This window comes from Cavia porcellus, unplaced genomic scaffold (assembly GCF_034190915.1).
Source record: "Cavia porcellus strain 051 isolate PalLab524CR breed Dunkin Hartley unplaced genomic scaffold, mCavPor4.1 scaffold_26, whole genome shotgun sequence".
Taxonomy (NCBI): domain Eukaryota; kingdom Metazoa; phylum Chordata; class Mammalia; order Rodentia; family Caviidae; genus Cavia; species Cavia porcellus.
The window spans coordinates 49,137,956-49,165,834 of record NW_026947509.1 but is presented as its reverse complement, the minus strand read 5'-3'; the positions used below and the strand labels follow the sequence as shown (position 1 = coordinate 49,165,834).

General features: G+C 35.3%; 1 protein-coding gene across 5 annotated transcripts in view; it reads left to right on the top strand.

Annotated features, from left to right (window-relative positions):
* The window catches only part of Erbb4 (erb-b2 receptor tyrosine kinase 4), a 1,018,041-nt gene that overhangs the window by 673,402 nt on the left and 316,760 nt on the right, over nt 1-27,879 (top strand). For all 5 annotated transcript variants that reach the window (XM_063237442.1, XM_063237441.1, XM_063237439.1 and 2 more), the window contains exon 4: nt 8,226-8,360. In XM_063237442.1, coding sequence (XP_063093512.1) covers nt 8,226-8,360 — 135 coding nt within the window. The remainder of the gene's footprint in view (nt 1-8,225; nt 8,361-27,879) is intronic.

The window sequence follows — 27,879 nt, the reverse complement described above, 5'->3', positions numbered from 1 at the left end:
GAAATGATGGAATTAATGATATATCTCAAACTTTCGGTATCAGTAACCTTTATAGCATATTTTCTTATTTTTGATAGAAATAGGACTCTTTGGAATAAAACAAGTTCAGCTAATATTTTAAAATGAGAAATATTATGCATGTAATTAGATTATTTCCTTAATGACCAATAAGTGTTAATAAGTTAAGATCATGGTAAGTTTCCTCAGTGTATTATGTGACTTATAATACAAATACCAGTGTCTGTCAGAAGCATTATGTTATCACCAGGTTTTAAAAATGTTAGTCATCCAAGAATTTTCACATTGTAATTAATCATAGTCATCACAAACATTTGCAATTACATTATATACTTGACACTTTCTTTGGCCCTAAGGACACAGAAGAATGTATATCATGGTTATTCATCTTAAAAGACGTAGAGTAAGACGGGAAATAGAACAAGTACATAAAATGATAAAAAAAAGTAAGATAGCGCCCTTCCTATGAGATAGTAGTTCAGATTATCACTGTAACAGGGGTTATAACAGGTTTCTCAGAAGACCTAAGACTCAAGTTGAACTAATGCAGCTAAAAACTGTAGAGGATGCTACAATGTATATTAACAAGGTGGAACACTGTGGCAAGTATTACCAGGCCAAGTCAGTTGAAATCAAGATACATATTTGCTGGGTTTTTTGTTAAGCTGATATTCATTCAGTCAGTAGCTGTAAGGATGTCTTCTATAAGTTGCATTGCTCTGACCGAAACACTTACCACTGTTACCTCCTAACATTCATTATTCGCATTCATGAGCTTTTGACTGATCACAGAGCTGAAATACAGAGGGTTACATCACTCATTTACATTATCACCCTCTACCTCCTCCCAGTACAAATGTGACATTTCAATTTTGCACACTTCAACTCTTCTTAAATCATCTGTATAAAAACTTTAAAGCTTGATTGATGATGAATGAGCCATTGTCTCCTCAAGCACCCAGTTCTCATTAGCCTTTAGAGTCTCAGCTTATTAATAATGAACCTTGAGGGCTGACCCAGAGGGGTAGCAGCAATTCATTGCGCTCCCAGCTGCAAGGTCCGGGGTGAGGAAATACACTGGATTCTCTGCACCAAGTCCATTCCCGAGATGATGTATGAAGTATCACAGGTGGATGATGTGATCTGTATTACTTCAGTGTCATTATCTCCCAACAGACTTCTGTGGCTTAAGGTGATGACAGTGAGAAAGATCTATTGCTTTCTGTCCGAGAAAGTCCTGTGACTGCTTCCCTACCTGTGCCTGGAAAATAGGCTTTTGCCACTTTGAATTTTGACATCTTGACTGCGCCCTTTGGCATTTTTTAGTCCCCACTATTATGAGAGAAGCGAAGCACTTCAATGCTTTATTCTTTTTTTATTACCACTTTTAGTCTACAGTTGACCTGGAGATGCAGCCCTGCAAAATAAAATGTTGAGATACAAGGACTGATGTGAAATTTTCATTCCTACTTGCTACATATTTCTTATATCACTATGTCTGGTCGCTCTGTGACTAGTGTTTCTTCAGTATTGATCACACAGATTATCCTGTGTTTGTGTATAGAATTACAACTTTTATTTTACAAAGGAAGAAAGACAGTCTTATTTATGAAATGGTTAACACTGTTCATGGGGTAAACACACTTCTGTTAACTTTATAAACTTACTAAGGCGGTCACATTAATTTGTATTTTTGGCAAGATGTTGAATCACAACTAGATTGTTTCATTCAGAAAAGAGAAAAAAGATATTATTTTACCACATTTACTTCTGAAAGAATGCTTGCCAAATGTCAATGATTAATGGGCACACATCCCCAAATTCACTTGTAAAAATATGAAAAGCAAGTTATTAGAATAATACAAACATTTTCTTCTTCATTACATATGTGCAAATGGGGGTCAATGGAAAAATGGTCAGATAATCAATATTTCATAATTGGAAGGCTAACACACAAGTACGTTATATTCTCTTTCATATTGAAATTTCATACTTTCTAAAAAGTAAATTAAGAAATGTGTGGTAAACTTGCAGTCCAATATTAAAACATGCCATTAAACATTTTTTGTATCATATATTAGGTAACTTGTAAGGTTTGGCAAAATTTGGTCTGTCTGAATAGCTGAAAATTATCCTTACTTGCCTGGTAATAATAATTGAATTTGATTCATAAAACATGCTAGGAGATAACAATAAAAATACATTGTCTTCATTAATTTTATATTACAAATCATGACTATTTAACATAATAAAATCTATTTCCCTTGTAGTTTATAAGAACTCTAACCATAAATTTTACTTGTATATGTACTTGTGTTGCTTTTTATAACATGTTACATATAGATTTTTCATAAAATTTTTATTGTATCTCTTTGTACCTGTCATACTGCAGTACTAGAAACTCTGTATCCAGCTTTGAAGCAAGCAAAAATAGCCCCTAACTTAGTGAAACATAGAACCAGTTGAGATAATCTTAGTGCTAATGGGAAAAATAACTTTAATTCTTTGTTTGATTTAGGCAGAATATAATTAAAATTTAGGAATTACAATGGAAATTAACTTACTGCTTTGACAGCAAATTCCACAGTACATTTTTTTTCCAGGTGAATCTAACAAGTATTCACTGATAGCTGATAAGGCCCTGGGTTTATTCCTACAGAGAACTAAAAATGTGTGTTGCCTTCATAAACTTACTCTAATTGTACCTCAGTTACAAATAGTGTGTTATGTGTAAGTTAAATAGAATACATTGAAGAGTAACGTGGGTTATAATTTAAATAAAAAAGATTCTTGACATACTTTAAATGATTTGTGTTCATATATCTGTTAGGAAATGTTTGAGACACAAACATATTAAATGTTTAAAATGGGATTTCTGAGTAATAAAATGATGCTCTTTTACCAATGTCATATCCAATATATTTTATTTATAACAGTTCTGTTTTTGTGACTTGCTGGAAATACATTTATATAATATGAAAAGGAAACTCATACAGCTTTTTCTATTGATTTACATGAGCAAGATTCTATTTACGTCTCTTAATTTACTTTGATGTATCTTCTACATAAAAGTGAAATACAATAGGATGTGTTTGCATTGAGTTTGTTCACTTACTTGAATATCACTTAAATTTGCACCTTATTTGTGTTATTTTCTTCAGGGTTAGAATTATTTGTGTGTGTGTGTGTGTGTGTGTGTGTGTGTGTGTGTGTGTGTTTTAAAGTTTAACTATTAGTTCTGTGAGTGACAGAAACTGTAGGTGTAACACAGGTTACTCCTTTCTATAAATCTTTAATTAAACATATAGAAAGCATTACTGTTTTGGAATCTTACCACAAACAGAGCTAAATACAGCCATATATTTTATTAGATAAAAATCACACAAAACATTTCTTTTTAGATTTAAAAGTACAACCATGTCTCTGTACTCAATCATGGTAGAAATACTACTTTTTAAAGTACAAAATTTAAACCTAAAAGAATTTTACTACTAGTCAGAGCCCCTTATTGAGAACTCTGTAGTCAAGAAGAAGTAAAGTTAAAGAAATATTGTCTTACACAATATATATTGAATTATAATCAAATAAAAATTTAAAATCTATAAATCTAATTATATCATTTTCTGACAGCTTTTTAAGCAATCCAGCCAATCAAAAATATAAGTTAAAGTGTACATTAAAACTTTCCTATGAATTTCAATGAAAATATACATTCTCTGATTATTGAATTTTTAACATTCAACAGAAGAATAAGATATATGCCCAAAGCAATAAAAAACTTTTCAAAGAAAATACACATAAACTATACAACATTAAATGCTTAAAATTCATAAATGCTTCTGACTCACATTGTAGCAGATGTTAGGTTTTAAATTTGTGATGGTAAAAGTATCATCTAGATTGATCATGATTATATCTTAATTTGAAATTTTAACATGTAAGATTATACTTGTTATTATTGTCTCTTTTCTAAATCCCCATTTCCAAGTAAAAGCGAAGCTCTTCAACAGAATATTTCTAAGAAACAATTGGAGAGCAGATCAGTATTGCTGAAAGGGATTTGATAAGATTATTTTTCAGTATAATCTGATTCTATTTGAACATTTTTAGATAGGAAGTTGGAGATAGATACTGTTTCTTTACTATGATCAAGCTGAATTAGAAGGTGACTCCTGAAAAAAATCTAGGCATTCATCATTATATTTGAGCTATTATCTTTCTCTTTGCTTAGTTTTAAAGTAAAACTTTTCCAAATGTAGACTGAAAAATAACCTTGGTTTCCTGGAAAGCAGGAAGAATCTCCTTTCTTTGTTACCTAAAGAAGAATTATTCCTAGAACAGAAGCACGTCACCTAATGTTTCACGAGAAAGCTATTAGTATGAAATCATCACACTTCCTAGATAAAAACTTAATGCTGAACATTACGCAATCTCTCTTATGTCCTCCACCCCCCTGCTGGTTTGATGAAGGCTGTATAATTAGATCAAGAAAAATAATGAACTGGGTTTTAAAGGGAGAAAGATGATCTAATTTTTTTTTCTCCACTCCCGAGAAAACAGAACCAGTATTCGATGAAAGGATTGATAGTGAGAGTAAGACTGATTTTACATGTGGAAAACTCTGCAATATCAGAATTAATCTGGAGGATTTCATTCATGCAAAGCAAAAAAAGAATTTGGATGTCTTGACCAATTCTGCTTTCATACATACTCCTCTGTGCTGCCACATATTCCTTTCATTTTTTATTTCCCTCTTTAAGTCTGCTCTTTTAAAATTTAATTTAGTATGCTATATAAGAGAGATGGCTTTGTCAAGGTTACCGTGGGAAAAAGTCTGTTTTCTTCCCCAAACTGTGTCTCTCTCCATCCTCAGTGACATCCCTTCTAGCAATATGTTCCTAACAAGATGGTTCCTCAGTCTTTCCTGCGGTGTCCTTAAATCATTATTCTGGAGAATGAATGCAGATAAATTCCTTGAAGAAAGCATCTTCTCTCAAATAGAAAATCAAACCTTTGTTCAGAGGGCACACATGTAATCCCAGCATTTAGGAGCAGCAAGAGGATCCCCAGGAATTTGAGGTCACTACCTAGCGAGTTCAAGGCCATTTGGGCTATCTATTGATACAGTCTCAAGAAACTTTATACATCCCTGGAGGCAATTTGAGACCAAACTCATAAGTGAAATAAATCAAACTCATTTTTGTGAATATTGTATTGTCTCCCTAGTGTAAAACAAAGAAAAAAGTGAGAGAGTAATAAGATCCAAAATGTACAATAATGTGATAATGAAATGGAAAGAAAGTACTAAAAAGGAAAGAACAGCTGGGATAGGAGGAAGGAGAGAAGGAAGAAGGGAAAAGATTGTATGTAGAAAGATACGTATACATATATATGTATGTATATATATATATGCAAGCTAGATACCTGTACTACTAATCTCTGTTCATTAAAAAGAACAGTGTGCTTTCTTTGTTTGATCTTTATTTGTGTGGCTAAATCTTGTAACCTAAACAACGACTTCTAAGATAACAATATGCAATGTATTCATGACTGTTAATTTCCTACTATGTTTTTTTGAAATTCTGTATTATTTCTATCCTTTTTTCTGTTTTGTTTTTTTTTTAATAAAAAAATTAAGAAGTAAATGAACTTCACTGGGTGAAAAAGTCTCCTCCTTCCTCTTCTGTCTTTTCCTGCCATCAGTGCAGAACAGATGTTTTCAATGCAGCAGTCTTTCCTTCCTGAGCTAGAAGGAATACAGCTAGCACACGGGATAGCTTAACAGCAGAGGGGGACAGTGGGGCAGCTGGACCACATCTGTATCGGCCTCAAGACGGTTCCTTTCCTGTGAGAAGGAAGAAGCCCCATCAGTATAAATGACTAGGATCTAGATATCGTTATGTTTTGTTTTATTCACATCACTATCCTCTATAGACTGCTCTAGGATTATTCTAGAATTGTATTTGTATTGGATACTAGGGAAAACATGCCATAAATATTCGACAAGAAGGTGCTATGTGTATTTCTAGCCAATGTCTTTAAAAATAATAGTATTTCTAGAGGAAATATTTTTTTTCTGGGTAACAACAGGTGTTGGAAAAAGAATCGACTGTTTGATCAGGCATTGATTATTGGGGACAAGTTAACTAACCAAGGCTAGTTTTCAAATAGGAGTCAAGTAGAAATTGCTATTAGTGTATTTTATTCCATAGTCACTGTTTTCCTAGTGAAACACCATTTTTATTATACAAGGGGTGACTGAACTACACAGTAAATGTTTAAAGAACTGTATTATAGTAAATGACACTTAGTTGTCAATCCCCTCAAAAGTCTCCCCTTACTCCACACACACTTGTCCCATCATGATTAAAACTCTAAATCAGTTCTGAGTCCTCTTTTATGGCTTTACAAGGTGTGATTAAAAAAAAAAAAAAAAAAAGCACAAAGCCAAACAGTGAATGTCACTGCTGAGTGACATCTGATGGAAAGGCAGACTCCTAAAAACATTAGAGTGTGGCCTCATTCACTTTATTCATTGAATCTAACAACATGCCACTCCTGGCTGTGCCCCAAAATTAGCACGACCGTGAAAGGTAGATGTTATGAATGGATTTAGGACACAGAAGCAGCCAGGACAGCACAAATAAAGACACTCAAGAATGAGGACTTCCAGAACTGCTTCAGAAAGTGCAAGAATGATGGTTGATGAACACAAAGAGAGGGGGAACCCAGTGTGGGTTCTCCAGGCCTTTTAGAAAACATGGCATTGTTCCTTTGGTCACAGACATGCGAATCTACACAAAGGGTGATACCATAGACATCAAGGGAAGGGGTACCATGCAAAGAGGAAGGCCACACGTATGTCTCCAAGGCAAAACAGGAAGTCTCCAGTGTTACCTGCATGCCATTGGCATTGTTGCAAACAAGAAGTTAAGGCCCAGAGCTTGCCAAGAGGATTAATGTGTGCACTGAGCATATTAAACACTCAAAGAGTCATGATAGCTTCCTGAAATGTCAAGGAAATGATCAGAAAGGAAGCCAAAGAGAAAAGTGCCTGGGTTCAACTAAAGTGCCAGCTGGCCCTGCCCAAAGAAATGCACTTCGTGAGAATCAATGGGAAGGAGGCTGAGTTGCTAGAAACCTGCACTCGCTATAAATTCAGGGCCTAAGCAAGGATGGAGCTCTGCCATTCAGCACTTAATGGGAAGCTAAGTGTTATAGGCCCCACTTAAAAGTAAAAAATCATCCTGTGTTGTAAAAATGGATTTCTTAATTGAATAGGTCTGTGGTGCCTTTACCTCAGAAACAAATATTTGAAGCAGATTTTCCTTCTACATAGTAAATTGTGTCAGGTCTGTCCTCTTCAGTGATTTTCTTGCTGAAAGATATTGATGAGGTACTGTGTAGGTGTACACCCAAGTGGCCAACTATTTATGAGATATTTATATTGGCTTGAAGATCCTGTAAATCACCATAGGGAAAAGATGTATCAAAACAAATGGAAGTCACTTCAGTTAAATAAACAGAAGTCCATTACAGTTAAATAAATTGTTTAAAGCAAAATAATTCAAAGAAAACGAGATGTTATGGCAGCCATTATTGATTTCCTATTGTCTTGTTTTGAACTCCTGTGCTGCTTGCATTGTTCTGTTCTGATCTGCTCTGTTTTGTTTTGAATAAATAATAATAAAAGAATGATGAGTGTGTTCAATAGAAGAGGAAGTAGTTTGAAATTTTATGTCAAAGATTAACCAGAGATAAACAAGATAAGTGACAAACAAGAAAAAATTTAAATTATTATTTAACTTATATTCTGTCATATTGCATTTTTGTTAAAATAATATCAAATGATAATCAGTGTTCAAAGCACTAAGCCAAATTAGCAAATTATGAAATGTTTACATAATTAGTCTACTTTCAGTAAGATGAAAGAAAATAAAGTAATTGCATATGTACCAAATTGTCAAAGGTCTTTTTCTGAATGTACAAATTGGGTGGTTTTCGTTTTCTTCTCTAAGTTTAAAAATCTTTTAAAAATTTCTGCAGTCCATATATATGACTCAGTGGAAGATATGCAAAAGATATCTTGGCTATTAACAGTCATCCTCTAATTTACATTGAAAATAACCCGAAAAAAAATCATTTTTTTAATTGACTGCTTTTTTCCTCAAGCGGTTTGACAACAAATCTGTTTGTTTTCTGTGTAGAAATTCTAAATGGTGGCGTCTATGTGGACCAGAACAAGTTCCTTTGCTATGCAGACACTATTCATTGGCAAGATATTGTTCGGAATCCGTGGCCATCCAACCTGACTTTGGTATCAACGAATGGAAGCTCTGGATGTGAGTACTGTTATCCTTTGCAATATTTCAAAATGTTCTACCTTGTGTGCAAAATGAACAGTTTATGTTCATCACACCATTAATGATATTTTGAATTTGCCTGTGCCCATTGAATAGTCAGCTGTTTCTGCAATGATGTTGTACCTTCATAAATTCTCATTTTTTAACAAGGTTCCAGTTGTAAATTCTTTCATTTCTAATGTCTAGATGGGGTTGGTCATTGACAATAAACTTAAGACTAATGTCTTCCTGCTTCAATTTTCATGGCATGCACACTGAGGCAAAGATACTAAAACAAAAGTGTACCTTTCTATTCATTGTAACTTTTAAAGTTAAATAAATGAAATAAATTAAACATTTAGATTCCCAAATACTTGCCCTTCCTTACATCTTTGCAGTAATATTTAATGGCAATTTCAAACTCTATGGAATGGGTGAATACAGATTTCTTCTACAAGAAGTGTATTTACCTTGTGATTGTTGTCATTAGTCTAATAAACTACTGGATTTCCTAATTTATATTATTTCTAAAAGAAGAGCTATCAGATTCAAAATATTTTGTATGACTAAATGATAAATAACAATTGGACTGTCATTGAAACTTTTGAAAATTACTGCATTAGAAATCTATTTTATTTTTATAGAAGAAAGTGTGATGGCTCCACATTTGTGTTACTGACATTTGTATGAGAACAGAATCTTTATCAGGATTGAACAGGGTCTTAAATTTCTCATCTATTATTTCATATTTCTCACCTGAAATCATAACTGTCACCACATAGTTCAATAATTATTTGCTTCAGTCCTGATTGTATTATGATGCTTTTGTAGGAAATCAAATTCCAAGAGACAATTATTAAATTTCATGATGGCCCTACTAATGTAATGGGGAAATGTAAATACATTTGATCAAAACTGACAGCTGCAGTTTTAATAAATGGCTAAAATTTTTTTTTCAAAAAGGAGAGTCATCATTTTCTTGTTATTTTTAAGCAGAAATATTTATGAGATTCTTTCTTTATGATATTCAGCTGGCCTACTGTGTAATATCACATGTGGATAAAAAGTCAAATCTTCTCATGCTAGCATTGCAAATGATGTGTTTCAGAGACAGCTTTTTCCTCTGACTAAACTGTGGCACAGATTATTTAGGGGAGGAGGAAGCACTTTGGCTGTACAAGAGGAAAGACCTCTCTGCCTGTCTGAATGTCTAGCGTGTAAGGCATGAATGAGATGGAACAAAAATAAAGCCTGAGACAAAAGCCAAGAGGAAACTGTGCCCGCAGCCTTCCAGGGTGTGGAGCAGGAAAGGTCGGAGGGGTTTTCTGCTCTTTCACAGATGGCATCTCTTTGTGCTGTTCTTGTGGAGGGCTGACTTGGATAGCTGTGCCTGTAATTAGGCAACTGTGGCTGCACTTTTTTGGCATGCAAATAATTGCAGGTGCAAAAATTATAAATGCAGAATGGGTTCATAACCAGTGGTCCTTTGAAATTAACCACCAATTGTTGTCAAAGTTTTAATGCTTATGTAGCATTTCTATTTGTTGACATGCTGTATGTACTACATGAGGCCATATCCGATCATAGTGTATTAGCTATTCACTCAGTATTGGTAACTTATGGCTTTATTCTGCTCAGGGAAGTGAGGCAGTCACCAAATGATAAATGCTGTATGATTCCACTTATATGATGTGCATACTGTAGTAATGTTCAAAGAAACAGAATGTACATACCAAGTGGTAGCTGCCAGTTCCTGAGGGGAGAAGGAAATAAAAAGTGACTCGTTAGTGGGTGTACAATTTCAAGTTCGCTAAACTTACAAATAGTTCTGGAGATCCATTTCCAAACATTCAAGTTCTTAAGAACTACCAAAATTCTATCCAGAAGACTGTCAGGTATCTGAGACTTCATTTCAGGAGCTTGGGATTAACTGCTCTTTTAGCTTCCAGTCCTGACTAATTCACCTATGGAAAGACTGTCAAGGGCTCTAGAAAATGAGGTCTAACCATGACCCTACCACGTAGACATTGTACCCAAGGTAGGATGAAATCTATACAAAGGCAAATGGCTTGAAATTTACATCAAATTTTAGCCTTTTTCCAGTTCTATGGCTTCATCTCTTAAGGTTCCTATGCATTTCCCTTTTGGTGGCTGGAATAAATTTTAATCATACATGGAGACTTTTATCAGGGGTCATCTCTTCTAAGAAATGCTGTCTTCCTCAATGTGATCCCATAAAGACCAGGAATTAAATCTGGCATTCAGCCTAACATTTAAGTTAAAGTTCTTGTGAAAGAGGCCAAATTCATTGATTTATTCTCTGCTGTGATGCGCAATAGATGGACCACGGGTATATGCTAATGGAGTAAATAGGCAAGTTAGATTCTCAGTCTGTTTGGTTCACTTTGGTTCCTTAAGTGTTGCGGCACACAAAAGGAAGCACCAGTTCCCTCAGGCCAAAGAGTAGAGAGGAGAAAACCTCCTTCCACAGCAGCTTTGCACAGACGTCCACGCAGGGGTGCAGCAGGGGCCACTAGCCTCTCCCCTGCATGGTGCGTTAGGAGTTATTTCACCCTGTGCTTTGGAGGAGCACAGAAAGCTTCAAACCGCGACAGTTCACAAACAGGAAAATGGAGGGAATCCCAGCTATATGTTTTTAATCTATCATGTGCATAAAAAAAAAAATGAAAAGTTGAAATTACAATCCAGAGTCAGGTAGTCCCCCAGCTTTTAGTCACTCTTCCAGTAAGGATGGCCTCTCTATCTCTATCTCTCTCCTACTGAATAAAGCAAGAGAAAAAGACATCCTTTTATACACACACACACACACACACACACACACACACACACACTGCTTAATTTAATTTATGCAGTTATGCTACAATATTTCTAACATATTTATTTCATTTAAATTAAACTTGCAATAATTGTAAGATAAATTATGTAGCCTCCTTTTCCTTTAATGTTTAAATAAAGGAAATACATGTTAATTGAGACCATCTACAAATCATACAATTTTGACACAAGGAACTTAATGCTTGACTCTCATATAATGTTTTACAGAGTATTTCATCTCCCTTTTAAGATTTTTTTGGTATTGCTTTATGTATATATTTTTGTATGGTACTAGTTCACAATGCAAGGGAAAAGAAAGGCTTTTAAAAAGGTAAGACATGGTGGTGCATACCTGTAATCCTAGCACTCAGGAAGCTGAGGCAAGAAGACGGCCAAGAATTCAAGGGCAGCCTGGGCTACATAGTAAGTTCAAGGACAGCCTTGATTATATAATGAAACCATTTAAAACAATCTTGCTTTTTATTGACATACATTTGGCCTAAAATTGAAACAATGCAAAAAATTTTTGTAGCATCTATAAAAATAAAGTGATACTTATTTTAAAAATATATGAATGAGAAATAAAAACCAAGTTGTATTTTCCAAAATATCCTAGAGATATCTTGAGCCAAACCTCTGATACTATAGTGCCGTATTCACAAATATATTTTGAAGGTCATAATTTGTTTAAACTGGATGTTTTATTTGTAAAACCACTAGTTTTAAAAACTATGTTTCTCTTTTACTGACTTGTATATATTTTAAAAATTGCTCTCTTCTAATATTGTACATTGTGAAAATATTTTTTTATTTTCTTGAATTAGAAGAGAGTTGAGTCTCAGAATGGAGTAGAATTAAACCTGGTTTATTGCATTATCAATTTTTGTTACTTCTTCCATGTTTTTGCATGTATTGCAGGTTTACTCTGCTATTTGAAATTTTGTAAACTTTACAAAAAGAAGTAGCGAGAGGATTTATTTTCAGAGCATTCTATTATGGCTCCAGCTTGTGCATTCTGTAAATACATATACACAATGTGTTGTAAATTCACACATCCAATAAAACCTCATAGTGTTCTTAGAATGTTTTTTTGAATAAAGTTTAAATTAGAACAAAAATAAATAAATTTGTATAAATATAAAAAAGGTTTTTAAAGCTCTAAAATATATTTTTCATGAATTTAAAATAAAAGAAATAAAGATTGCTTATTTATTCAGGCACAATTATTCTAAACAAAACCTAACAAGTAGATCAGAATCTAAGAGCATATTTTTTAAAGATGACAGACACGCTAATGTTAAGTGACAGCTCTGTATTTGTTTAATGCAGTGAGTGAGAAATTAAAGACTCCAGGTGACTTGCACTGAGGGGGGCCTTTATCACTACATTTGTAAGAAGAGAAATCCCAGGCCAAACTAAATTCACTGTAGCAGTGATCTTTTATTATAGAACATTACAAGGAGTAAGCCCAGTATACCTGCTAGCTTGGTTTTCTTTTCCTAGAAATGGAATTGAATTATTTCACCTTTGAGCAAGTTTTTTAAAGACAGATCTCTACATTCATGATATGTGACAGGTTCCTGTCAATCAGTTTTTCATGAATTAATATCTGTAATTTACATAGTAAGTAAATATATTTAAATAGTTAAATACTCATAATCCCTGCTTTGCAGAAAGAAGCAGGGCATTTTTTTTTTCTCCGCAGTTGTTCTTAATTTCCCCTCTAGGGGGCAGAACTGAAGAACACTTTAGTGCTGTCATAGAACTTTGTGAGCTCACCTTAGTCTCCATGTTCACCATGCACTGCATGTTACATTACTGCAAATAATTATGCAGCTCCACATATCAAAATAAATGCATTTGTGAAAAATAAATACATAAAGAGTAAACATTAAATATATACACATGTATACGCATTGATCTCAATAGTTGGTGATTAGATCCTACTTCTGTTTACATATAACTCCCCTAAAACCTGGAATAAATTCCATGGTCACCCCTGGCCTATCCTTTTACTGTCAGCGCCCTCACCTCCGCCAGCAGTGACTCTGGGAAGCTCACCAGCTGTGTGAGTGGCTCTCTCAATCTAGACCTGGGGCACCTGATTCCTCCAAAGCACAAATGAATCCGATTATGAATGTGCTTTCACTAATAGGAAGAATGGTTATTTTGGAGACAGACTCTCACATGTGGTCTCCATGCCCCTGCTGGTGTTGTGCAGGTGAAGGTCTCCTTCACTACTGCGACCCTTCGACCATGCTGTGATCTTTTGAATCAACTTCTGTATTTCCTCTAAGTGGTTTGCTTCTTTAGGCAAAGCTCTCTGCTCTAACTCTAAATTAGTGGAGACATCAATTTGTGACATTAGGTGTTGTTCACCCCAGGCACAGAGTATGTTGCAGCTCCCCTTGGACAGGTTTTATTAGCACATTTCCCTAAGCATAGTTTCTTCAGTCTTAAATTATATTACAGGTCACTGTTGTGCTGGAAAACATTTAATAGATGATCTCTGAGAAGTAAGGGGGGACCTCAATTTGTACTTTACTGATTCCTTGCTGAATATCCTAACATCATCACTTTTGAGTACTGGAAGTGGATTTTGGCAGAGATGACCAGGGCACACATTATGTTGTGTTTCTACCACAAAGATTTCAGAGACCTGAAGCAATTCAGTTGCATACATAATAGTAAAACGTAATAAACTAGTCAGGACCTAATGCATGTTGGTCGTATTTTATCTTTGTTTTAATAAACTTTTCTTGTGACTTTATGTAAGCTGATATTGGACAATAGCTGCATTTTCATAACCAGCCCTCAGATATTCTAGACACCTTAATAGTTGGCTTTGCACATTCCTCAGCAGTCTGTAACTATCAGCAGCCCCGCAGAGAAAATGCAAGGTGAATCCCAAGGAAGATGCTTTTCATTGTTTCTCCAGTGTTGGAAGGAGGTGAGCCTCACACCCTAGTGTGAGCTGATCAATTGTACCTCCTTGTCTCTCATGAGAAAACGCTGAATAGAACATACAAGCACATACACACAAACTCACAAGTTGAGAAAGAAAGAAAAGATCCTTAGGAACAGGGAATTTTAGATCAAAAGGTACAAAGCAAAACTATGACTTTTTAGGTCACGCTCTGCTAACATTTTTTCATTTAAATTATTAAACGGCACACTTAGCCTCTGCATTGTTAACTAAGAATAGTGGATAGACTTTGCTTGTGTTTCACAAGAAAAGGCTTAAAGAAATGATCCCTCTTTCTCAGAGTTTCTGCCTTAAAGATGAACTCATCTCTATGCTACAGGCCTACTACCCTTGCTCTTGAAATGGAAATTTTCTATATTCTAATAGTTTCAGGTTCCATTTACATCCAATAAAAATTAAAACTTCTTCATGACCATATCTTGTTAGAAGAAAAATTACTTTTACATAAAATGACTGGCATGGATGTGGCACAGCATTGTCTAATACCACCAAAGCAAAGTGGTCTTTCCACAGGTGACCGCTAAAGAGTAATGGCTTCTAAACTTAGACCTGCATCAAGAGAAAATTTCGCTCAATGATGACAATCTGTTTTCAAAGATTCCCCCTTATTGATTCCAGGGACAGATGTGAGTAGCACTGGCCTGATATAAGATTTTTATGCTGATAAAATGATTAGCACAATCTGTAGTGATGACTACATTTCAGGATGTATGCTGATTTTAATTTAGCATAGAATGTAGGTGCGGGCTGCAAATTGGTCAACCATCAAGTACCTTAACTCTGTTGCTATGTGATACTTCCAGGTCTACAGAATTTAACAACAGTAGCAACAGTTTCAGGGGCTGTGACCTTCTGGGTCTGGTGTGTCACTTAAGGAGATCCAGCTCTAAATCTCCTAATCTGTAGTAGGTGTTGGGAGCCCCATTTGGGGGTGTCTGAGCACCTTAGCAGCTTGCAGCTCCTGACAACGGGCAGACATTGGTGTCCTTCAATAAGGATATGAATTTCTTGACATAATAGCTCTTTGAGGTTCAGATACCTTATCTATCTGAGGACAATCTTCACATTTTACTGGTTTTTTGGAAACATTTTAAAACCAATTTTAACGTGCCTTTTCACTAAAATACACAATTTTTTCTTTAAAAACATATCTAATGACTCAAGTAAAAGTCATTGATATTATGAAAAAGATTTATATGCTTCCCAGCCCGAATGGAGAAGAACCAAGAAATCATAATAATCAGCTATTCTTTGAAGTAGTAACATGTAATATATTTTTAAAGGTGAGCTTCTTAAAAGCAACAACAACAATAACTGGAGATTTTCAGGACGTAGCAGTGCTTTTCCTGTAAGCTTCCTTCTTCCTAGACAAATTCTGTTTCATATGTATCTTTAATGAATATAAGATGCAACTGATTTTGCTTTGGTCATGTTTTAGTTTCAGAAAGTTTTAGAGTTACAGAATATAAAACCAGGAGGATTAATGTGAAGTGATTAACAGTAAGAAGATCTAATGATATTCTACTTTTTGAAAATAGAGGCCTCTATAAGATTTTTAAAAAGATCTTGTTTTCTGGGAATTTGCAAAAATTCAAAACCTGCAAGAATTAGGTACAGAAGTTGAAATGCAGCTAGGTAGATAAAACCTTAGTTCAATTTTTGTAGAGTAAGAAGTTCATCGTTGAATAAAATTATATATTGATTCAAATAGTAAGTACCTAAATGGAAAAGAGATTTGCAAAGTATCCTATCATTGATGCTTTTTAAAAAAGCATTAACTCCTTATTGTATATTTACTGTCTAAAACAACTGTGCAAAACTGAATGATGACAGCTGCATCCCCCTCTGCTGCTTCGCTGGCTTAGACCCGGGACAGTGTCTGCCTCCCTTGGGAAGTGCGAGGGTCTCCTTATCAGGCACACATTTCTTGTTTTTTTAACTGGTGAAAAGGTCTTCACAGAACTCAGTTTCATGATGAAGTAGAATATAAACACTACCATTTTCCTCTTTTTTTTTCCCTCTAGCTCGTCATCATTTAAAGAAATCTTTGTGGTAAAAGAAAGATGTTTACAAATAACTGAAACTCGGTGCAGACCTTTTCCTCTCCATTGTGTTGGGCAACAAGTTTTCTGTGTGTTCAATCTGGGGCGGGGGTTGCAGGGAGGGGCGCTGCTGGTTATAATAGGGTGGGTGGGGGGCAGAGTGTGGTTATCTCCATTGGGAGCTGGGAGAAGATGAATTCGAAACTCAAGCTGCTAACCCACTTAGCAGTCTTTTAAACTGAGATTGTTGCAAGCAGCTGTACACAACTTTTATTTAATTCTTTGCTGCCTGGCAAGAACAAATTATGTTCTATTTAGAGGTGATTCTTTTGCCAATTGTAGGTGCTCTTTTTAAGTAGGGAAGAAAAAATGGAGAGAAAATTAGGCAGTGACATTTCTCTTAAAGTTCTGTTTAAAATACAAGTAAGGGAAATACATAAAAGAAATTTTAAAAGCTTGAATAAAATAATGAACAAAGAAAAAGCCATCTTGCAAGTCAGTCCTCTGATCAGCCCCTTTATTCTGCTACCCCTCCTGCTTTGATAAACAAAGATTTTGATCTAGGTGTTTTGTTAGAAAATATTTTCTGTAGGATGAATTCACACTCTACTCAAGAAGTAGGACACAGAATTAAACTAGTTATCTAAATCACATACCAAAGTTTGTTTCTCAGAATAAAGAAATAGACTTTACAAAACAAAAACACTTAGTTTTGTAGATAAATCTAAAAGTTTTTGAATCAATGCAAGGTTAATGACTATCATTTCTATTTCTATACTTCTAAATTTCATTGAGTTACATAATTTTAAATAGCACCTATTTTGTTGGAAAGTCTTGCCGTTTATTTTACAGTGGAATAAACAAATGTCTGGGAGTGCTTACCATTGTATAATTGATAAACATCTGCTTTGCTGGGTTGAGCAGAGAAAAAGAAGTTAAAATCACGCGATTTTGTAACACTCTGCTGAAATAGTCAATCACTTTTATTGCAACATACAGTGAACCTACATAGTTTTTTCTGAAAAGAAATATACCAATACTCCTGGTTTAGAAGTAGTAATAATAGACTGTTGAATGCATTTGAAATATGGAAATGTGTCTCACTGAGGCAAAATAATTAGACATCACTTCTCTTGCTCTCTCTTCTCATCCTTTCTACCAAAGCTTTTTACCTGAACTTGTTCAACATCCTTTCCTGTCTAGGGCAAAGCCTCCCGAATCTCCATCCTCTGCACTGTGCACCTGTTTCTTGGCTTTGAGGTGTAGCCTAGTGGCTGAACTCGGACTCTGGGTTCTGTATGAATTTGAAAGTTGACTATTACATAGTTTCTCAGTGCAGTTCCTTAGCTCTGCAGTTCCTCCTGTTTATTATATGAGAACGGACTGTGTTTATATATGAAAATATTTCAGGCTGCACTGCCCTTCAGTGAGTCCTCAACAAATGTTAATTTTTAAATTATTTTTAGTGTTTATAATTGAAATCTGGTCTTTCAAAAAAATATCTCTCTCCTGCATCCTGCCCTAAATATTACTCACCCCTCTCTTAGCTTCCCTTCATTATTTATAGCCAAACATACCAACAGTTTTGTGAGGGCCAGGAATGGAGTGGGGCACCTTTCCTAGTGCCCTCTGTATCTTTTTGTAGCATGTTCCTCTCTGCCCGCTGTCACCTGCCAGACCCTGCTCACCAACAACATTCCAGATTTTCACTGGGACTCTACACTTCATGGAGCTCCACGTAAGTCATTCTCCAGGGCACTTTGAATGAGCATCTTAGTTAATGGTCTCATCCAACACCTTACCTAATACTTTCTACACCTTTGAAAATCCATTTGACTTCACTGTGTGCAGTGATCCCATCAGATACAAGGCCTCACTTGTGATATAAAGCTTGACTTCTTCCTACTGTATGCTAATCTGTTTTGGGTGCTCTGCCTCCTTGTCCCAAATTTCTGCTCCATTCTTGGATCTTCCAATATAAGTTAGATCCATGGTTGTATTGCTTCAGGAGGTTAACTCTCTGGCCTGCATTTCAAGGTTCTAATTGGTGCTTATCATTTACTGTGTGATCTTAAGCGGGTTGTTAAACTGTTCCATCCTCAACTTCCAGATCTGTGATAGTGTTTCCCTCTTAACATTGTCAGGAGGAATCAATTGCCTATCACTATGAACGGCCCACAGTAGAATTTCAGTTCATCTTTCACATGTTAGCTGCTAAGGGTTTTGATTCAACCTGGAGTGTATTCATTCCACACAATCACAAAGCCAAAAAATGTACTTTTAGAAAACAAGAAACTGGGACCAAGTGATAAGAAGTCATTTTAGGCATTTAGGCATACATAATTTTCAGTGGAATATAGTAATCATCTACACAGTGGCATGCAAATCATTTCTTGTCCTTAACAATATGACTCAATTTCTAGATCTGCCTAGCATATCCAGGGGCAATTCCAAGACAGGTTGTTGATGAAATTGGGTATACAAATCCAGTATTCTTGAATGTTAGTTTTTGTAAATAAAGTTCGAAGGTGAATTAATGAAACTATTCTATACCAAGATATTGTAGGTGTATTATTTACTGGCTCATTTTCAAGTCACTTGTTTTAACAACCATCATTTTTTAAAATAAACTCCATCAATAGATGCATTTTTAGATACACAGAATGAGATGGCATTCATCATAGGGAATGTGTGCCTGTACGTGACATATCTTGATTCTTCTCCCATGTCCCCTACCCTCTCTTCAGATCCTCTTCCTCTACTTGATTATAAAATTTTGTTTCCTTTTTTTCATCTTTTCTAATTTTTTTTTTTCTTTTCCTTCCTTTCCCCTGCCCCTTTTGCTAGTTTTCCCTCCTATTTGAACAATTTCTTCCTATTTTAAATATCTATTATGTATTTTGGTCCTTATTTATATTTTCAGTTTCTCACACCAGCGAGAGAGTGCAATATTTACATGTCTGTTTTATTTCACTTACGAGTATGGTCTCACTGTGCATCCATTTACTTAAAAATGGCTCAAGTTTAGCCTTCTTTGTGGCTGAGTAGTACTCCATTGTATAAAAACCACATTTTAAAATCCGTTCATCAGTTGGTTTGGGCTGTTTCCAAGATTTTGTTATTGTAAACTGTGCTGCTATAAACATGGGTGTGCATATATATCTGTGGTGTATGTTTTTAATTCTTTCAGAATGATACCAAAGAGGGGACTAGAAGAGTCAAATGCAATCTCTGGTTTTAGTTTTTGAAGACATCCAGACTAATTTCTACAGTGGAGGCACCAGTCTACACTCCCATCAACAGTGGAGAAGGATTTCCTTTCTCCACAACCCCCAAAGAATTTGTTAATGGTCAATTTCTTGAAAATAATCATTCTTTCTGGAGTGAGATGGAATCTCAACCCTCTTTTAATTTGCATCTCTCAAATGACCAGGATGTCTCACAATTTTCATATATTTATTTGCCATTGCTATTTCACCATCTGAGAAGTGAGTGTTCATTTCAGGTGCCAGTTTTTGAACAGTGACTTTGTATTTGTGGGTCTGATTTTTTTTTCATTCTTTGTATATTCTAGGTTTTAGTCCTTTGTTTGGCAAACAACTAGCAGAAATTTTTCTCACATTGTTGGTTGTCTTTTCACTCTGCAGTGATTTCTTTTGCTGTGCTAAAGCTTTTTAATAAGATGAGATCCCATTAAAACAGAAACACTAAATCTGATAGAAAAAAGAATAGGTAGAATTCTTGAAGATACAAGTGTAGGCCAAGACATTATGAACAAAACTGTTATCATATAGGAACTATTACAAACATCCATCAATTTCAAAATCACTTTCCATTCAGTCCCTGTTTTTCAGTGTGAGTTTTTTAGTGTGAAGACCTGGAGACACACCCCAACACATTTACAAATGCATACATACACCCATGTGCATTTACACTCACACAATTCTAAGGCCCTTTGAGAGATGAGAAAATAGAAGCAATGTAAGATGAGCCTTCTGGCTGCTACGCCCTGGAAGAGTTTGTTTAATATACTGTCAAGGAACTACCCAATCTTCTCCGATTTTGACCCATTTTTCTTTGTTATCTGTCTCAGTGATGGCTCATCTCCCCAACTGAGTGCTACAGGGTTGCAGTCTGGAACAAAAACTCAGTCCTCATCTCAGATATAATAAAAAAGGGAGGCTACAGGATTAATGGCCCCAGTCATAATTATAAAGTCCCAAACCACAGACATTATAAGACCTTTCAGAATTTACTCAGGGTTGCAGAAGCTGTGTTAGCAGTATGGTGTGAAAATATTGGCCTCTCTGTAGAGAAGTGTTGATTTATTCAATCTGAGAAACCTCCTGTGTTTTGAGCAGTGTTGGCAATTGTGGAGAAGAGATGGTTGCTTCCCTTATGGAGCCTGTAATAATTTCATCCAACTCAGGTTCACCATAATAATACCCATTTCTTATTAATTCATGAGGGAGATGGGTCTATTTTTGGAGCCGTCAACTGGAAGTCACACAAAAGTGGAATCTCAGCCTGGATAGCACTCCACACAGATTTCAGGGACTTCTTCATGTGCAGAGTGAAACAGGGAAATAACGTGTTGCTTCTCAAGCGCTGACTACTCTGACAGGGTAAACATTACAAATATAAGAATATTAACAGTTTTCTTTCACTACCTGCACAAACATTCTGTGTGTGCCTGATCTTTTCAGCCAAACAAATCTATTATTTCAGCTACCCACATCCACACAGCAGTCTCTCTCTCTCTCTCTTCTCTCTCTCTCTCTCTCTCTCTCTCTCTCTCTCTCTCTCTCACACACACACACACACACACATACACATACATTTTCTTAGAACGTTGCACACATTCAGCCTGCATAATAAAAACTGGGTTGAGAATGATTTGAACTGAGAACCAAATGAAAACATTTAGAGAGGATGGATGTGTCCATCAGTCACATAATAATAATGATGCAACAGCTAAGAATGAGTTGGTCATTGACCATAAGGGAAAACAGAAAGGGAACAGTGTGGAGACAGAGCAGGGTGACTGAGGGATTTCAGGGACAAAGTTTATAGCTGTTGCCAAGAACAAAGCTTTAGATTCCATTCAGTGAGCTTAAAGAGGGGTACATTTGTTTTATTTGAATTTGGGCATGCAGAAATCCACATTTTGCCAGGTTTCCCAGAATTCCTGAATCCCACATCCCCCTTCCTTCCTATTAGTTGACCTGGGACACCTTACAGATCATTTCCACTCTGTCCTAAAGACATCATAGCTATATTACTGGATGTTTCTACTTTCTTTCCTCTATTTTTATTGCAGCCTAGGGGCTAGACCTCATGGCCTTCTCAGTGAATTACATCCCTAGTAATTTTTATTTTCATTTTATTATTTTTTAAATTTTGAGACAGTGTCACACTAAGTCACCAAGTTCCCCAGGCTGAGCTTGAACTTGTGAATTTCCTCATCCCTACTAAATTTGTAAACAGTGTTGTCATAGATGGATAAGAGAATAAATATAGATTGATGCTTATTATATACCACCCATTTTCATATGTTATTCCAGTTATTCACAGGACTAGCCTATGGACAAGTAGGTATCGTCATCTATATTTTGTATTTTATTAATGAGTTAGCTAATTCCTTTTTCAAGATTCTAACAAATGTAAATAGTGGAGACAGAAGGCAGATGAAAGTTGGTGTTTTCTGCTTTTTTACTCACCATTGGTAAAAGCCGGTATTTTCTGCATTTTATAAGCACTTGTCCAAGTGTTTCACTTATATGAATACTTAGGAAGACACTTGGCAATATTATAAGTTGCTTATGTATTCAATAGTATTTGGACTATTTTAGCTTCTGTAAATGGTAAACTCTTAATTTTCTCTTACATTCTCCTTTAGAAATAACTGTCACATACCAAAATGTGCTTATACTTATTAGAAGTATTTTAACCCCATTTACTACTTCATTTTAATAAACAAATAATAGAATCAAAGTAATTGTAAATTAGAAATGAAAAACTTGGTAGGAATAAAATGATTTGATGAGTGGATAGCTTGTTGTAAAAAGGGCTGATGTATCAGAGGGGAAAAGCATGGCAATGTCATTGTGCAAATTCAGTGAGATATGTGTAAAACACTCAGCCCACTCTGAGGACAGCTGTACAAGTCCCATAAATATGTCAGATGATGTGGTAAGCGTGATAATATTGATGATATTGTTTACACTGGATTGTGAAGCATGCTGCAAACATGCCAGTCTAAAATAAACACCTAAATACAAAGCTCAGAAACAAAAACAGAGTGAGAGAAGTTAATTAACCTGCCTCAGGAATAATGCAAACGAGACAGAGTGAAAATTGAAATTCTGTATCATCCACATAGACTTTGTGTATGAGTGCGTAAGGGTTGATATTTCCATAAAATATTGTTTTACAACCCCAAATATGAGAATTTGAACAGATGCTACTAAATGTAGTGATTTCAAATTTTGTCTAATCAATTTATTGACCAAATACTGTTTAAATCTCAATGATTATCATCTATCACAGCATTTTCTCTCCAGGGCTGTGTCTTTGCAAATATGATAAGCATATATTTCAAAATTTTTATTCAACTCAGTGATTAAAAGGTCAATATGATGGATGGATACAGAGGTCTTTGGTTCACTGCTGGCTTAAGCACATCAACCTGGGGCAGACAGGGTGTCAATCCTTTGATAAGATATATTTATGTACCTACATAAGGTACAGTCATCTGTAAATCTATGCAAATATTGCAGATCTCATCAGTGCTGGGAAAAGTAAGACAAAGTCAAATTATTTCTTATGTTCAAGCATGTTTCTATTAGCTGCAAATGTGAAAAATATGATATGAATTTAGCAACATTTTCTTAATTTGTATTTTCATTAAAAATAAAAGAATCAAGTTATATCATGTACAGGTACAAATTCTCTATGATGAATGTAATTATTATGTGTATCTAAAATACACCAATGAAATCTGATTAAAAAACAAATAAAAATGAAAAAATATATCTAATATCTCCTACATGCACTGGGAAAAATAGCTCATAAAGCATCTGGTTAACTACATCATAATAAGTATGAGAGATGTTAAATTCACCAATAAAATTGTGCTTATTTAATTCACCTAAAAGATTTGTGATAAAATGTATAATGAAGATAGAATTACACAAAAATTTATAAATGTACTATATTAAAACTATACTCTGTATATACATATATAGGCATATGTATATTTTTAAAAAAACAGGAAAATACCACAGTGAAAAAGTTATGTTATTTTTATATCCTTTAACATTTGTTCTACATTTAAAATTGCCAATCTGAGCATGCATTAGAAATAAAATGTAACAAATGCATCAGAAATAGTTAATTTAGTAGTAATAGGTCAGATATGTCATTGAGAGACAGGATCCAAGCCAGGAAGCAAGTAAACCCTGTGGCCACCAGCCATTGAGAAGGAGTGGTCCAGTGAAAATGTGGAGTGTGTCCTGTGTTTCCTAAAACCAGCAGGAGAGAAGACTGAGAGGAGGAAGCCAAGAGAAAACAGTAGGAGGTGGGCCAATGGAAATGTGGAGAAGGATGGTCAGTGTGGCAGGGCCTCGAACATCTTGGTAAGGACTTTGACCAGTACTGTGAAAAAGAGAGGACATTAGGAGAGTTGACACGGTCTAAGTTCACTGTGGTTGTGTGAGAAGTGAATATGTAAAGAGGCCATGGGAGAAGCTGGGACACAAATTAGGTTATTGCATGAAGCCTAGCAAGAGAAGAGTGTGCACATGGAGGGAACGAGTTGAATACAGGATGTATTTTGAAGTTATTTGAATCTGGGCTGTGAAAAAAAAAAAACATACTGAGGGTGATATCAAGTGCTTGGCATGCTTTTCAGAAAGGAACAAGCTGCCAATTGCCAATGCCTGAGATGTGGGACAGTTTAGAAGAATAATTTTTGAAGGGTGAAGAGATTCCTCCTAATCATACACATAGAGATGTTTGTAAGTGACCTGGAGCACCAGGTTGTATTCTGTACAGTCTGGACTGTCGATGTGAATGCTGGAAGGTCACAACGTACTAGGATTCCTTAGGATCGCATGAGGTGATGAAGGCAAAATGATTACAGTATGCATCGAAAACTGCTAGTACATATGACTGAGTAAGTTGTGGAGTCAGATTTACAACGGAGCATCGTCTAGAAGATTCAACCCCGAAGGACACCTGTGGGTGCTCTGGGAAGTCCTGCAGGGTTGACAGCAAGTGCTCATTATCATTATTGCTATAGATGACAAACAGCAGATGCATTTCAATGTCCTCTTTGTGTTTCCTGGTAACACTTTTCAGTTTGTTTAGAGCCCTTACATATATGGTTAGAAACGAATCAAACCTCAATAGAAGCTTATTCTGTTCCACTGTCAGTAGAATTTCTATATGGCTATTAGCAGTAAAAATCCGTACTTTTAATTTTCTTGATTCACAATCAAGTTGTTTGGAAATTTAAAATTTTCCCATATAAGTTTTCAGTCACTTGGTGTTATTTGGATTGTAAATTTTCAAAAAATATTTGGCCTGTTCACCATTATTCTCTTAAAGTTCATTTTTATTGGCTATAAGAATTTATCGGGTTTTGAAGATTAGAAGTATAGAATACACAGCACAGTAATACTATAGATTGCATTGTAGCAGATCTTTCTACTCTGTATAACTGGTGATTCTTTCAGACTATTCATGTTTGTTTTAATTTTGGCATAATCTACATTATATCAGTCACTACTATGATCATATGCACCAGTAGATACAAATAATAACCAAAAATCTCATGCTCTAAATAGATTATTACCAGTTTTCCTTTTGACTACATAATTTGTGTTTATCTGGCCATTCTACTGAGTCTGTAGAGATGATTGTACATTCGGCAAGCTCATGGAGTAATTGGCTGCTTTCATTTATGCTTGTAAAGAGGTTTTGGAAAATGGCACTCTGGTTGACTTTCCAATTGCACTCTGTCCAACTTTCTACATACTCCTGGGATTTCTATACTTGTAGTTTTTTTTCCTCTGCGTTGGTCTATCTTTCAAGAAGATCTCAAGAAAAATGAAAATTTTCCAAGAGAGTTTACTATCTGCAAACCATAGTGCAACACTGTGTGTCACATTAACTGGCCTGTCCAATAGCTGTCCCATCTGAAATCCTGTCTGCTGTAGGACCAGGGGAAATACTTGTGCCTTCTGACAGTCATTGACTAGTAGGAGTTAAACTCCGGAAGAAAGGGGCGGATAGAAGTACTGAACAGTAAAATTTAGTATTTCACATACCTGTTGAAATGAATATTGATCACATGAAAGTACACATTATCCTAAATTGAATAACATGATGGCATTTGTAGAAAAAAATCTAGTTCCACAAAATTTATGCCACCTACTTCTTTAGCACAATGACTACTTAAAATATCTGAATTAATAATTCCTTGTTTCATTTATTGTAGGATAAAAATTTAAGGGTAATTTACATTTTTGTTAGCTTCATCTCCTTAGCAAGTATAAATACCAGGCATCTTTGTTTTCTGTGTAAGAAATTTTTAAAAATTAAAGTTTCTATTAAGTAATAAACTTTCAATTAAGAAGATAGGAAGATTAAATCGACTGAAAGAAAAAGTCAGTTTATATAATAAAAGTGTGTGAATGAGTATACAGAAGAAAATGGAATTGTTAAGCAAGAAGAGAGGGCAATATTAACATCTAATGAAAGCAATTCCACATTCTCAGATTGTCATTAATTACTATTAATAAATTGTTTGCTAAAATCATGTTGCAAATTTACTACATATGAGTAGCTTACTATAGTTTATAATCTAAAATAGCTGTGAACATTTTGGTGCTACTGGGACAAAGCACATTTATATGGAAATAGGTCCACAAATCAAGGAGGAAACACTGGACATGAGAAACTACTGGATTTTTTATCCTGGTTAAGGCTCAACATTTGGGTACCTAACATCTGGTCAATCTAACACATACTGTTTCACTATACAGTCATGTTAAGTGAGCTTGTAATTATATGACATGTCCTAATCTCCTACTCACTGTGTCATGTTGGGAAATCAATATCAGAATCCCTACTATTTCCTTTTAAAAATAGGGACTCCATACCTCTTCCCAGAGTCTGAAACCAGCCTCTTGCACAAGCTACTCCAACATCAACTTTCTGTTTTAGAAACTATGTTTCCAAGTCATTTTTCCATCTTGTAGGTCAAACCATATCATTGCAAAGCTCAAAAACCTTGGCCAACTCCAAGCTTATGCAAGTTAACCCCACACTGTTTAGAAGGCTTTCAGAATACATAAATTCACACTTTGGCTGCTACTGTTCAAACAGCTCTTCAGGAAAACGAACATACACATTATTGTCCAAAGACCTATATTCAGCATGGCCTCTGCATCACCATTTTTGTTGATCCTGGACCTCTCTTTCCCTGCCCTTCTCTGCCCAACAAACCCTGGATTCAAATCCACCTGAAATGCTCACCCTTCTATAAAGCCTTTTCAAATCCTTCCTATGCCTTTTATGCATACCTTCGTTTTAACAAACACTATGGTTAGTTATGATTGCCTGCTTCTCTGTGGGATCCAGAAAGCTCCCTGAGGGCACAACATGGATGTATCCATTCATCTCTCTGTTTCCTGCACTGTCTAACACAGGCTCTCAGTGTTCCTTTCCCATTTTTGAATTACATGGACATGAAAAAAATAATGTTCTCTCCTTTTCCCAATAAAAGTCACTTTAAGAGGTCAAGAATGCCAGCTTTTAAAGGGACTGAAGGAAGAATCCAGGGATGTGACCACATTGCCTCTAGCCACGGGCAGTCTGAGGATATAATCTTTTATGGCTTTCACTGGCTCCATACTCTGTAACTCTTCCATCGTCCTGGCGTATTACTGGCAGACAGCAGTGCAGAGATAGATACTGAATCCCACTGCTTCTGTCAGGCAGTCACACAAGCAAGCAAAACTTCAGGCTTGAATTTATGACTTAAAAGTATAAAAGCAGTTCAAGGACTCCAACTCCTTTAAAAAAAAAAAAAGAACGCAAAAGCTACATTTTTGGTAATATCTGCTGGACAAGCATAAAAGGTGAATTTAGTCATATTTGCTAACTTCCATGATGAATAATGTATTGTCAGTGCTAAGGGGAATCACTTGTGAATTAAAATAATGCTGACAGGGATGATCAGTACTTATTTAGAAGACTAATAAAATCAAAAAAATCACAAGAATGTTTGTTTAAAATTTTGTTTTACTTTTTATTTCAACTCTTTGGTTAAGTCAGGGTGACAGAAAATATTAATTGAATAACTACTCCCATCAACACATTTGGAAATGTCAGTCTTCATTTTAAGTGAAAAAGTGCCCTGTTTCTCACAGATTTAAAAGAAGTATTGCCATTAACAATTAACATTAGTCATGTACAAAGCTGAGATGTGAAAATAGAAATTGGAATAGCATTGGTAAAAGTTCCCAAAACGGTTTCTGTTTAGATACTCTAGTAGGTAACTAATTTTTCTCCTTGTAGTCCTCCTGGAAAGAAATACTATATAAAATGGATTCACAATAAAATACCACACTGTTTTGCTTGAAATCAG